The 14375-nt window shown below is 36.8% G+C and overlaps 1 protein-coding gene across 2 annotated transcripts in view; it reads right to left on the bottom strand.

Annotated features, from left to right (window-relative positions):
- The window catches only part of TERT (telomerase reverse transcriptase), a 34212-nt gene that overhangs the window by 7060 nt on the left and 12777 nt on the right, over positions 1–14375 (bottom strand). For both annotated transcript variants that reach the window (XM_055705502.1, XM_055705504.1), the window contains exons 5-13: positions 12614–12796; positions 11154–11315; positions 10695–10790; positions 8570–8655; positions 5965–6078; positions 4130–4201; positions 2069–2254; positions 535–661; positions 145–206 (exon numbers count right to left, since the gene is read on the bottom strand). In XM_055705502.1, coding sequence (XP_055561477.1) covers positions 145–206; positions 535–661; positions 2069–2254; positions 4130–4201; positions 5965–6078; positions 8570–8655; positions 10695–10790; positions 11154–11315; positions 12614–12796 — 1088 coding nt within the window. The remainder of the gene's footprint in view (positions 1–144; positions 207–534; positions 662–2068; positions 2255–4129; positions 4202–5964; positions 6079–8569; positions 8656–10694; positions 10791–11153; positions 11316–12613; positions 12797–14375) is intronic.

The raw sequence follows: 14375 nt of genomic DNA, 5'->3' as shown, positions 1-14375 counted from the left end.
CAGTGTTAAAACAGTAACATGACTTATTACTGACATTTACCACTGCACATTTATATGGCACACTTTCTCCTAGCCCGTAGCTCCTCCATGTGTCAAGAAAGAGGAATGAAATAATCAGAGTTACTTCAGAAGACAGTGACCTACCTGTAAGCCTGAAGTAAAAATATCTTGTAGATGTTAATGACAACTGTTCTAAGGCTGTTGATCTAGAACAGAACAGAAACAGAGCTATAGGAATATTTTAGTGTCACGATAGGATTTGTTCAAGTTCAACAGCATAAGATGATTTAGAGATCTAGAGAAAAACACATTTTACGCTAAACTTTGAAGATTTCTTTTACGTATCTAAGTTAACAATATTGTGAAGGCTCAGTTCTGGAAGGTGCTGAGACCCCATATTTTAGCTGATGTCAACACTTCCAGATTATGTACATTACCTCTCAAAACCAATTCTGTATGTTAGAACTCAAAGCAGTTTTAAAGCTCTGTATCATTAATCACAATATTCCCAAACATCCATTTCTATATTCCCACCTGTAAATCAAGAAATAAATAATGGCATTTCAGTTTGAGGACTCTAATCAATTTGTATTTCATGCTTGTCCCAGCTGTTCTACTTGAATTGAAGGAAAGACTTGATCTGATAGAAGTATAGGTATAACTAGGAAAAAAAAAAAAAAAAAAGAAAAAATTAAATTCCGTGAGTTAACAGACTAAATTCAGTTCTGTAAAGTAAGCCTCATTTAACTTCTCATGTTACAGAGCTTGCCTGCTGACCAATGAGCCAGTAGCTAAAAGACGACTATTAACTAAATTAAATTTAGAAAGAGACTAGACATTATGGCATTAAGACTATTAGCTAAGGAATTACCTCAGTACCTGAGGGCTGAATAATTCACCCTGCTAAAAAAACCCAAACCAGTAACTTTAAGCACAAACTAGACTTATTTCTAAAACACATGGTCTAGCCAGACCATTATTAATGACTTCTGTGACAGCCAGATTACACTCTGTGATCCAGGCAACGCAGGAGCTTAGGCTGGAAGCCATCTCAGTTCACCCTGGCACTGCAGTTACTTAAATGCCCTCAGGATTCTGACTGGTGTCTCCCAGACCAGTAGCACCAATACCCTCATCAACATAAACTGTCTCTTTTAGAAACACAACTAGTGAATGAACCTCTTTTGCTGTTGGTTTTAGTTCTCTGTTGTTACAGAAAATCATGTCATACAAATTCCTTTCCTACAGTGACCAAGCTTTTCTGTTGTGGAAGACTACTAAAGAACTTCACCACTCTGGTGATGGAAAACTTCCTCCTGATTTCCCACTTGCATGGGGTCGATAATACAGCAGTATTACCCTTCAGTTTAAACAGTTCTTTCTTGTTAATCTTTAGTAAATGTCTAATGCCATCTCTAGCAGTCTATGTAAAGGGTCTACAGAGCTTCTCAGTAAGATACAATGTCCTGTCCCGAGTTCTACGCCACTTCAGACTGCTTTGTGTATATAGTCAAGGCTGCTAGTTTAAAGAGAAATTACTTGTCCCCTGCACTACCATCTGAAGTGTACCGGAGGGAACACCACTGATGTTGAAAGTATTACTAGTCCCCCTAGATGATGCAAAAATTAATTCCAATCTGAAGTTCACATCATCCTTACTGCTTCTTTTAGGAAGGTACAGAAAAAAACTATTTCAGGACAATAAATGTAGTTAGCTACATGTAGACTTCAAGTAAATGCAGTGCATAATGGTGAAAGAAGCTGAACTGAGGTTATTGCACAAGCTTTCTCAGAGCCATGTAGTCACCACATGGTATATGACTTCTGATCATTAGTGACCTGTGCAACATTTGATGGTGTAAATGGTACCTACATTCCACTAGGAGGGGTTGAAGAAAATAGCAGGCTGCACAGCAGAATAAAATGTTTAGACTACTGTATAAGAAACAGAATTGTAAAATCTATTTTGCAGTTAATTAAACTACACCATTCACAAGACATTCATGTTCTTCTCACACCATATACAATATACTATAAAGCTGACACTGGACTATTCAGATCTATTTACCTGGAGTAATCGCAGTAAACCTCAAGTGTCTGCGTATCTATTAATAATCCACACCATGGGATCAAACGACAACCTGGCAGCTGTTTTAATTTGGAACATTCTGGGATATCATCAGCAGGAAAATTCACGACTGTCTTTTTGTGGTTTATTAAAAAGCCATATTCAGGAATACCTGCTGCTAGAGTCCTAAAACAGATATAAACAGTTAGTCTAACCTCCCCTGCAAAAGCAAACAAAAACCTACATGCTGCAAAACACATGAGATCTTGCATAAAAGGCCAGAAATCAAAGAATAAAGGGAACCATAGCCAAGTCTTTCAGTTAAGGAACACAGCTAGAAATAACCAAAACCTGAACACATTAGAGGTAAATAAATACATAAATAAATAAGCTTAAGGATATGAGGATAATGGAGAAAAACTTTTACAGTTTAATGCAAATTAAGAACTTAAGGCATGGAACATTTGAGACAAGCTATATAAACCACACCCACAGAAATCACTAAGATCAAAATCACTGGGAAAAGGCAGATGAAGAATTATTTGCTTTGAAAGTTAACAAACCCAAGGAGAATCCATGTAACAGGAACCTCATTTATCTGATGGAAAGTTACGAACTTTCTCCACAAAGTTTTCCCTAAGGATGTTTCCTGTGCCAGAATGCCTGCTGTTTACCTACTACACATTGGATCGGCAGTGTCGGCTCATGGACAAGCAGCAGTTTGTCTTACTTGGCAATGTATTCATGTGCAGGCTTCATCCTTTTAAGGAGTGAGAGGAAGAGGTAGGCTCCTCTTCTTCTTCTTCTTGGGGAGTAATAGTCAAACACTGTCTCCTTAAAATTAATTTCTTGAATCCCCCAGTTCTAATACTACATTAGGAAAAACTGTTACTACTCCATCTGTGATGAAGAGTTCACAGGACCTCTAAGCAGTTCTGGAAAACTTGCACGGAAGAGGCTACTTGTCTAGAGAAAATCAATACAGCTGATGCAGAAGTTGATACAGAACAAAGATGCAGGTAACTTCAAAGGGCAAGTAGGACAGCAGCCACAATGCTACTGGAAGTGACATTACGCTTAGGAAATGTTACAGAAATTAACAGCTTGAGGCATCTCCAGCCTCTTAGTTGGACTTATTTCCAGAACTGTAAATCTATACATCCCTACAAATTTCTTTCTGTTCAAATACGGAAATGAGGACAAATGAAGTCTTCAACACACACTACTCACCATTTAGTACAATTTATACTTCCAGCTGTGCTTAGCCTGAAAGGTGATGGGGAAATCAGCTAATAACAGAGCTGTATCTTTCCGACTACTGAAAAGCATGACGCAACTGAATGCATTTCAGATGCTCAGCTTTTCTTTAGGATCACTCCTTTGGGTCCTTAAAACTAGCTTTGGCATCAGCAGAACTCTTCTTGGATACTGACCATATCCATTCACGTCCATTGTAACCAGAAACCTCCTTTGGGGACCAATTTAAAGAAAAAAACCCGGTAGTTTTGAAGCATTATAAAGAATTACTGTTTTAAAACAACTGTGAGAGCTGCTTGCTGCCATGCTATCAGTATCTTCAAATACTTACCCCAGATTATTAATGACCAGAAAATTCTTAGCAATAACGGATCAGAGAAAAGTTACATTCTTTCCCCAGGAATAGATGCCTGCCCAATAAAAGCACTTTAAGAATGTTACTAAGACCTCTTTAAGAATTTGAGGGGAAATGGTCTTAAAAGACAACTGTCAGCTGCTTTGGTTAGTCTGCACTACTTACGCTGCTAGAAGCTCCATCAAGGTCAGTAGCTAGGTCCCTAATTTAAACTTCAGCAGGAATCCCCCACCATCTGAGCTGCAACAGATCATTAGTTGGCCATCAAGAACATAGCCATCAGGATCCTTCCCGAGCACAGGCTACCAGCAAGGACTCCAAAACAGCCCTTGATTATTAAGCCATAAAACAAATACACTTATCTGTACAAGCATGTATAAAGATGAAAAAGAACGACCTAAAAGTTGTTAATGCTTATTACTTTGAAGACAATGTCTTTAATAGCATACCTTAGAAAAGTTCTTGCCTGCGTTAGATGTGGTGTAAGCAGCAAAAAGTCATCAATGAGACGTATTAGGACTCTGTAATCAAGAAGAAACTGACGTTAGATTTCTTGATATGTAATCCTTTCAAACGTTTGTCATATTCTTCAAAGCAACAACATGCCCATTTTAATTCACACAAAGGTAGAGGCCAATATCATCTCCAAACCAAGACTCATGAAGAATTCTCAGTTCTGCTTCTTTCCTAAAAATAGATTTAAAAAAAAAAAAAAAAGCAAGCAAAGAGGCTGGCTACACGAAACATGACAGGAATTCACAGCACACAGACTCCTCCACAGTAGTTTCTTAGATACAAGGTTTTGCACTTTTCCAAGGGAGAGTTTGCAGTGTCTTAATCCACAAGCAAGGAAATGAGGTTTAACACCAGGTACACAAGCAGATACCAGATTCTTGATGTGCTCTAACTCTGTATCTTTGTTTAACCATGTAATGACTTGTTTGTGAGGCTATAACTTGAAGGTAAAACAGACTACCACCTACCACTGTAAAGGTCGGAATTTACTTTTTCAACAGAATTCAGGCCCCAAGCATGCCCGTATTTTTCTGATAAATCCTGCCTAATAGATCATAGAGAACAACCTCTGGAGATGATCTTGTCTAGTCCCCTCTTCAGGAGAATTGCCATCACTGTGATCGGATCAGCTGCAACTTACCTAGCCAAGTCAATAGCCAGGTTGTTTTTTTGACTTAAAGGTCAAACGAAACTATAAAAATAATTCAACAGACACTTGAGTAACATTCTAAAATCTGCTCTGCATAAAACCAGCTGCCATGTTAAAGAGTACACTCTTCTGCATCAGCTTCATAATTTCAGTGCAAAAGACAGCTAGACTTTTTTAGACTCGTACCATCAGAGCATCCTAAAGCCTATGAGAAGAACTCTACTACTTGTGCAGGGAAATGATTAGATATCTGAGACTTTCCATTACCCAGTGAGCCTCTCAAGAAGAGATACCCGACAGATGCACTTATCTGGAGTACTCCTACACACTTCTTAGTTTCTTTTTTTCTTTCTCAGGACAGGATTCACAGCAATGTCAGGAGATGTGTGAACACAGACAAGCTTCAGGGTCCAGCTCATGTCTAAAGACCTTAATCTGAGATTCAGCTGGGCATCAGTTCATATGGAGGTAAAAGGAACCCCCAAATTTTTACACATAATAAAGAGGTAGAGCTTTTATCAGGCTAGCTTTCTGTCAAGCTCCTAAGCAGCAGACATGAACAGGGCACAAAGACTTGGAACATGTACCAAGAACCACACAGGGCTTCAAAGAAGAATCTTGCAAAAAATCTGCAATAAAGCTGTGACCTTGATAAAATGTTAAGATTTAGAGATGGTGGATTGGAAAGCCCTGAGGCAGAAGCCTGGAGTATCAGAAAGCCTCTAACAAATATCCAATTTTGTCTGAGGACAAAAGACCACAGATATGGTGGGAATGAGTGTGGGAGAACGATAAACTTCTTAGACGTACAAGAAGAGCTTGTTAGACTCCTTACAGCATCCCTAAATACTGTGCTCTTTGTAAGGACAAGTCTCCTACCCACAGACCTGGGAAAGCTTCTTTTCAGCACTTCTCTCCCTAATCTTATGACAAACAGGGAAATTCCCCCACAAGCAACCACAGCAACACTGAAGCTGCAGAGATGTTTGTGTGCACCACGCTCCTAATGGAGAGTTGGAAATACTTGAAATTCAAAGGCAAACTTCAGAGAAAATATCTAACACACATACTATGTGTTATGCATTACTATAACAGAGCACTTGAACAAAGCATCCCTACCCATCCTGCTGTATTCCAGAGAGCAATTTGTTTTCCATGTCTCCATAGCATAAGCTGCAAAGTAAAGTTGACAAAATGGAGCCCTGTGGAATTCCACAGCACTGTATGTAGTACCTAGTAAAGAATAACAAAATAAAAAAATAAAAAAAACATGCAACAAGAAGATTGCAATAGCCATTAAACATTCACTTTTTTCAAGGATAACACATTTCAATAATAAGTACATTCTTGCTAATTAGCCTTAGTTAGATTTGTTTGTTCTTTCCTCTAAGAGCCTACATATTGTTTGAGATGTTCCAAGTTAAACAGTGGAAAAAAACACGTATTCCTTTATTCGTAACAAACTCCAGTAGACAACTGTCATTAAACGTAAGACATGTAACTGATCTCAAACCTCAATGCCGCCTCCCTCCCTCAGCTGCAGAGCCACCCTTCATTTAAGCTTTGTAATTCTTTATGTTCCATCCTGCATAGCTTCAAAACAAGCATTCTTGTACAAGAAACAAAGTGCACTGGACAAAACTTTCAAACTATAATTAATACTTAATTATTATTGAGGTGTTTATTCTTTGTTTATAGTTGCACAGCATGACCTGGCCAAGGAAAATATTTTCTTGAGATTTTGTATTTGGGAGGTTTTGTTTCTTTTCTGTTGGGGTTGATGGGCTTTTTTCTTCGGGGGTGGGATGTGCGTCCACAAATACGACTTTAATCTTAGGGAAATTTCTGATGGCTTAGCCCAATAAAGCATGTGATCTGGTTTTATACATCCCAGCTATACTGTAAATTGTAATTATATCCTCATTTAACTGCTCAGACTTAAAGCTATCTTACTTCTAATCAGGGAAAACCACTACATCCTGTGAAATGATAACCCTTATTACTTGTAATGATACCCAACCTCTCCCTGCCCCCCCCCACTTCAACAGTTCCCTGAAGTTGTCAGTTGTCACTTTGCAGAAGAGTAAATCTTGATTTGTTTCTCATGGCTTCAGAGAATTCACACAGACATGGCCAGGGGGAGGTTCATTAATACTGCCCCTATCTTGTTACTTGTATAAAGCCAGTAAGACCATGCACAGTAACAGTAACCTATCACATCTAGATAAGCTGCCGAGGACAGTGCTCCCCACCACCTTGTGGATTTTTCTGTGCTGGCGGCAACAGAACAGTATGCCTCACAAAACCCAAGGGACTTCTTTTCATGACAGTCCTTTGAAACAGCAAGATACTACATTATAATGTCTATTTCACCATTACTACATGAATGGCTTAGTGAAACTGAAGAGAATGAAATTATGCAACTGGACACCAGAGCCACATACTACATTCTAGCTGTGATCTTGCCTGTTTTGATTCATCTGCCAATTTTTCTAGCAGTTATTTTACATTTTTCTGGACTTCTGGTAAACGTCTCAAATGGTATTAAAAGATTCTTTCTAGGTACCCACTCAACAATCAGCATTTTTCTTAAAATACCAGGTGAATGTTAACTAGCTGTGATGACTTTTTGACAACCATCAGAAAGTGTACTCATTTACTAAACTTATTTTCAGGTTTGGGGTTGGTTTTTTTTTTGAACAAATGAGAATGAGCTACTTAAAAATGGCAAATTCATTCCACAAGACAGTATTTTTTCAGCCAAGCTGTGACTGAATTTAAGTAAGTGTGAAGTTGGCTTCGTCAGGTGTACTTTCATTAAAACCATTAAACTTTTATTAAACACACTGAAGTCCTTATTAACAGCATGCTATGTCAGCATTCTCATGATCCTGCCAAAGGGACTGTAAGCATTAATGCTAGAAAAACCTATAAACACTCTTCTATTTGCCTCCTTGAAAGCTTTTCTCCCTCTCACTCAATCCTGTGAGATTAAGTATTCTAAAATATAGATATTTTTTCAACAGCAAGAAGCTATTACTTCTAAAATACCTCACTCTGAATTTACAAATAAAGATCATGCAAGTACTTGCTTTCTAGACATGGTACACATTTGCCATCTACAGGTAAAACGTAAATACCAGATCACCATCTCTAGCAACACAAGAAAAAAATCTGCATTGCTACCCTCTATAACATCTGATACCTAATTCTGGAGCTGCCAATAATTTTAATTCCTATTGTTACTGCCTTTTACTTCTATTGTAACTTGCCAAATAGCAAGGCTATGCAGAAAAGGTTTAACATTTTTTAATTTTTACACTATACGGAAACTACTAACAAGGCTTTTGCATGATTGCTTGGATGTTACTTTGCTTTTGTTCGCCACTATGGGACCCAACATTTTAAAGTCTTTTTCTTTTGAACTACATCTGCAGTTTTAAATTAAGGAAGTTAAATATTTATAGAAGAATGTATTCTGTGCACAGTTAACATCATCCAGGTGGGAAAGAGAAATTCCATTCAATATGAATTTGCTTCCAAACTCTTCATGCTTTTATGAACTTTAACTGATAGATTTCAAATTAACATGAAATAAAAATCTTTAAAAAAGCTATCAAAAATCCCGAGCCAACTAAAAGAATGCTTCTGCTTAACAGAAAAAAACCCAAACAACCAAAAATACTAAACACACTATGCACAGAAAAACTAACTCCTTTTTTACCTGCTCCCAATCTGCAGGATGGTGTTATGTATCACGTGAAGAAAAAAAGTAAATAGGGTGGAACTTGTCTCATTAAAAGATAAGCTCTAGAAACGGGACAAAACAAAACATTTGTACTTTAGAAATGTGCTGAAACTAAAAATACAGTATAAAATTAATACATACACAGAAACCTTTATGAGAAGACTGAAGTAGTTCAAACCCCTAAGGTAAGGGGAGAAAAAGTCCCACAGACCACAACACTAAAACCAAGATGTGAATATACGCACTAAGCTGCTCACATCCACAAGTGAACGGTGCAGTGTTGGGGTTTTTTTTTGCTTTAGCAGAAAGGTGGTTTTTATTGGTCTTAGATGGGAAAATTGTCAAATATGACACCTAAACCCACTTTTTTAGCTGTTGTGTACTATATTTTATTATTACGATGTATGAGACCATACTCCCTTGGCCACTTTCTGCCCTGTAGGACAATTTCTGTAACTGGCATGTACTTCACAATTCCCCAAGTTTAGATATACTCACTTGCCAGGTCTGCTGCAAAACACACTCTCTGCCACAGATTACCAATGATTCCATGCATGACTGTCCACTCATTATTTATGAAGCTTTTTGTGTTAAAAAATGTGCAATAAAGAAAATTTAGAGCAGCTTAAATCCCTTTAACAATGACTTAATGAGAACTAAAGCAAAATTACTTCCTATTTGAATAGATTAAGACATCAGACAAATGCACACAGCTTTTGATAAAGCCACAATAAGATCATGGTTATTTGTATTGAAAAAGCTAACGTGATGCACCTGTGGTACTGACACTTAGGCTGACATGGTACTTCTCTCAGGATACTTTATTTAAAAAGACACAAACAAATTGTTTTCAAATGTAAAATTTAAATAGAATGCTGCTGTTCATGCAATATCTAGCATAGTTATCTGAATCAGATGTCTGCTGTAAAAAAGAACAAAATAAAACCTACATACACATTATTACAAGATCCAGCTAGTTTTCATTTTCATCCATGTACTCATTAAGGTCTCTGCACTTTGTAGGATCCTGGCATTGTGCACCACCCCATACTGTATGTTCTACTCTTATGTCCATAGATATACAAGATCATTTTACTTATGTTACAAACATAAATTACCCTATGTCAAAATTTTCCACTGGCAAGTTTACGCAAAAAGAAATTTTTGCAGAGGAAGTAGCCTGCAAGAATATACTTGCCTGTTCATCTGATGCTTGGGAATCTTTTAGGTTGTTATCATGGAACACCATGATGTCGCCAAGCAATAAGATGTATTTAGAAAGTGGTTGAGGATATCACCTACTTCTATGCCTTTCTCTGTCATGCTCCTTGCACAGAAAGAAGTCTTGAGAACATACATTTGGAATCAGTACAGTTCTTCGCAGCACAAAAATTAAAACAGAAGAACCCTTGCTTCTTTTAACAAAATCAGCTGCAGCAGATTTAAAATACCTATTATTTTCAGCCATACTTTTATTCACTGAAAGCAAGAAATCTCTTTAAACAAAAAATACAAGAGTTGATCTTGTTTTGTGCTGCATTTTAACTCCTCTAAATAAAGAAGAATTCATTTTTATCAGCCGTGGCAGGTAATAATTAAAATAAGCTTTTTTATAAAAAACCCAAAAATATTTTTTCTATTCTGTGCATTCAAGATGCCACATCTATTTCCTTAGCTACTTAGCTTAGAATACATTTTGCTCATTCTTACTTCTGTACATTTTGGAGATAGTAAATGTTGAAGTCCTTCTTTAACAGACAGTTTCTCACTTGAGAACCGTTGTAGCAAACAATGGAATTAGGAAAGGAAAAAGAAAACACTGGTTAAAATGAAAGTTTGAGACAACAAGAAGAAAATCTGGGAGAAGTCTAGAAGGACATTTTGTCAGATTTCTTGCCTGGTACACTCCTTCCACTGAACACAGAGCCTGTTATAAACATGAAAAGAAGAGATGACAGAAATCCTTCCACAGAAGGTGCTGGATAACTAGAAGAGAGGTGGTGTCACCACATTATATGTACATTCAATTGAAAATCCCAATCTTCCTCCAATTCTTCTGTAGTTTTCTTTTTCAGTTCAAAAGAAACCCCCCAATATTTACCTGTTCAACTATTATTGCATTTTGCAATGAGGCATTCTCCTGAAGGTGGGACACAAACTGCTTCATGTTTGGCATAAAATCCTTGAAAGTAGAAACCTGCATATTGAATGTAAAGAAGTAAGTGACAAAAGCAATAGAAAATTCTTTACCAGACTCTTATTCAGTGAAGGTCAGAGGGCCAGCCTTATTGCATTATTTTATCCCACAGTTCTGCTACTGCTAAAATGAAGTATCTTCCTCACATATCTCCATTTCTACAACATATTTATCTTTATTCTTACTAAGATTGAGTAGAAAGTGTAAAAGCAAGCTTTGCTACCTCTGGAAAATATCCACCACTATTAAAAAAGGTTTATGAAGCAATTGCCTAATTCAAATTGTGACTAAAAAATTCTATAAACTATTCTTTGGACTGAAACGTATCTACAGCAACAAACAGAAGAAATTAGCAAGTCATACATGTCTCTTATAGAACTTCTTGGATTTTCCACGTTGTTTAACCATAACCATGGCATAGCGCCGTATACAGTAGACAGTTTTTTTTTCAGGGTTTAAGATCCGTGAAACCACTTCCACAAGTTTATTGTGAGGAATGCTATCATAAGCCCTGGACACATCGGCCTGAAATAAAACAAATATCTTCTGTTAGTTATTCATCAGTATCACTGTAAACACCATGGCAGTATGAAAAAAGTACTGTTGTAGTATGTAAACAAGGCTGAAAGATAAATCACATAGGAGTGAAATTATTGCATCATTCTGTCCAAATTTGTGACAAAACAAACTCATTGCTTATCTGCAAAATCTTTCCTCACTCATCAATGTGTATTCCCTTACAAAGGATAACCAAACCATCAGTTTTAGCACAATTCCTATTATTAAAGGAAGATGATACCATATGCAAACTCAAATTAACACTGAACCTTCAATTGTTTAACTGAAGTTTATTGCTAATATTTTTATGTTTACATATTTTAAGAAACCTTCCTCTCCATATGATCATGGAAGTGACATCTTAGGCTTTTGGAAAGTTCTTTTCCTAAACCTTATATTGCAATCTTACTTCTGCTTTCACTTGTCATAGTTAAAATTGAAAACCTCCTGAAGAAGCAACAGTCTTAGAACTATGTCAATGACATGATTCTTTGGCTTGAAAGATAATGAGACAATCATTAAAAGTAATTCAAGCCAAAGAATCATGTCATTGGACATAGTTCTCCTAAGATTGCACGGGAGAAGAATCCCACTATAATATATAATTTTATATATATATAAATCCATGTAATTTACATACATCTGTATAAATCACCCCAATTCAAACCTACGAATTCAGCTCAAACACAAAATGTTGCCAGCTAGACACAGCTGAAAAAACAAGTGTGTTAAAATACTCCTTCAAATAGTGGGATATGACAAGTGCTCACGTTTTTCAAGTGGCAGAAGAACCTTGCTGGAGACAAGAGAGCTCTAGTGTTCATTTTCAACAGAAACTAATGATACTTAGGTAGAAGACACCTATTTTTAAAAAGATGCTGACTTTATCCAAATCAAGTTTTTCTTGTTTTTCCTTTGGGAAGATGGCCCTTAAAAAGCACATCTGAGTTTATATCTTTGTCTGATTTTTATACCCAAGTAAATATAACTGCAAAAATCCAGTGCATGTGCAGAAGCAAGAGCTACTACGTGACAGGAAGATGGACGAAAAATATCCAAGTAAAGGAAGCACTAACTGCAGGGACATCCCCCCTCAAAAAAACCAAGCAACTCCCCATCCCAAAAAACCAACCAGAGTCTGTGCTAGGGGTGCACCAAAGTTTATTTTGAAAAAAATAATTATGCAGTCAGATCACAGCTATAAAAGTATCCGCACAAGCTGACTTTGACAATTTAGTTTTGAGTATGTAATTAAAAAGACATACCTTTACATAGTAGAAATGAGGAATTTCACCATCTGATTCAAGAACCTTTGTAACAAACTTTTTCCATGTCCTGTAGATATCATTCCTCCCGAACACTGAAGAACCAATAAAACTGGTGTTTATGGTCCGTTCATAATCTAACACACTAAACAGATTTTTGAGTCGAGCGTTGTAGTGATGCATCTAAACAGACCAAAGATGTTTAAATATATAAAGTTAAAGTATGCTGAAACATATTAAATTCTGTACAATACACAGGTTTCCCATTTAGATGAAATATGAGACTAAATTTACTTATTTTATTATTTTGGTCAACCGCAGTTTTCAGAAAGCCTGAATGCAGCTGCAGTAACCACTTGGAAGTGACAGAACAGCCTCAGAGTTTTTTGGGTTTTTTTGGTTGGTTGGTTGGGTTTTTTTGCTGTACATTTAAATCCTATGGAAAATAGTTTTTTCTGTACTTTACTCTTGGAAATCAAGGTGTAATAATTAAGGAGATAAATATATGGACTCCAGCAAATACAACCACCACCAATTAGAAAGTAGCTTCTTAAAGTAATTTTTTATCTCTGCTGGAGATTATCATCTCAAGAACAACAAAAAAACCCCACATGCCCCAAGACCTTAGGCTAACTCCACCTGCACCATCAGTTGAGCCTCTGGAAGTACTTTATGCCAGTATGTTAGCAAAGATATGGGAACACTAAAGTACATCAGAGTGGCAGTAAAGTCGTGCAGGTTGATTAGCTCTGTAAACACCTTAAGGGAAAAAAAAAAATAAAATAAATATTGACAGACCTGGCAAGAAAAGAATACTGAAAGGGCAAGCCATAGTACTAAAGAAAACAAACTGCACACATAGTATACTTATGAATCAGTTTAGAACTTCAAAGAAATCCTCCAAAATACATACACAAAGCATAAAAGGGTTCTTACTTTCAATGGTAGTTTTGTCATTCTGATATGGATACACTGAAACTGATTATGGAAGCGTTCCAATTCATCTGAAAACATTTATTTTTGCACTGAAAAAACCCCCAATTACAGGTTTCAGTGAAAAGCTGGCAAAACTAAAGCATATCAGAAATCTTTCTTGTACTACTGCCACGGCCTCCAAAACTTCACTGGTTTACATCAGCTATTAAGTTCATTCATTGGCTGATCTTGTAAAATGCTTTTGACCAGTTTATAAAACAAAGATTTCTGAAAATTGAGACTGTTCCCTGAATCATTGCTGTGGCTATTTTCTGTCACAGGCCAAGTTCCTAAGTAAAAGAGTTGAAAGAGTAGAGATGTAGCTCAAAGGTAAAAAGAAGCAGCAAGATTAAGGTAATCATCATCAGAAATCTTTTATTCCTTCTTAATGAGGCAATCCCAGGATGGTTGCTTTTTCACAAAAAGCATACCTTCACCTCTTCACAAAGCTGATGGCCATATGGGTGTTATCAGGTGAATTAATAAAAGAAAATTGAGACTGGTTTCAAACCCAGTTTGAACTAGACCTGAGACACCTGGATTTGCAGTAGTCACAGTAGTTCATCATTTTCATGTTAGAAGGAATTCCCTCAGGCCTCTTAATTACCCACAACAGGTCTAATCCAGAGTTGCTAACATTTTGGCAAAACCTAAAGATCTGCAGGAATCTCTGCAGAATGCAGTAAAAGACATTAAGCTTTCAGACAAATGAGATCTTTTTAGAACCCTGCTACCTCCCAGTACTTTGAGCTATTAAAAATGGGAATTAAAAAAATATAATAAATTG

The sequence above is a fragment of the Falco cherrug genome, chromosome 3 (genome assembly GCF_023634085.1).
Source record: "Falco cherrug isolate bFalChe1 chromosome 3, bFalChe1.pri, whole genome shotgun sequence".
In the NCBI taxonomy this organism is placed as follows: domain Eukaryota; kingdom Metazoa; phylum Chordata; class Aves; order Falconiformes; family Falconidae; genus Falco; species Falco cherrug.
Note: the sequence above shows the minus strand (reverse complement) of the source record. Positions and strands in the feature narration are given on the sequence as shown.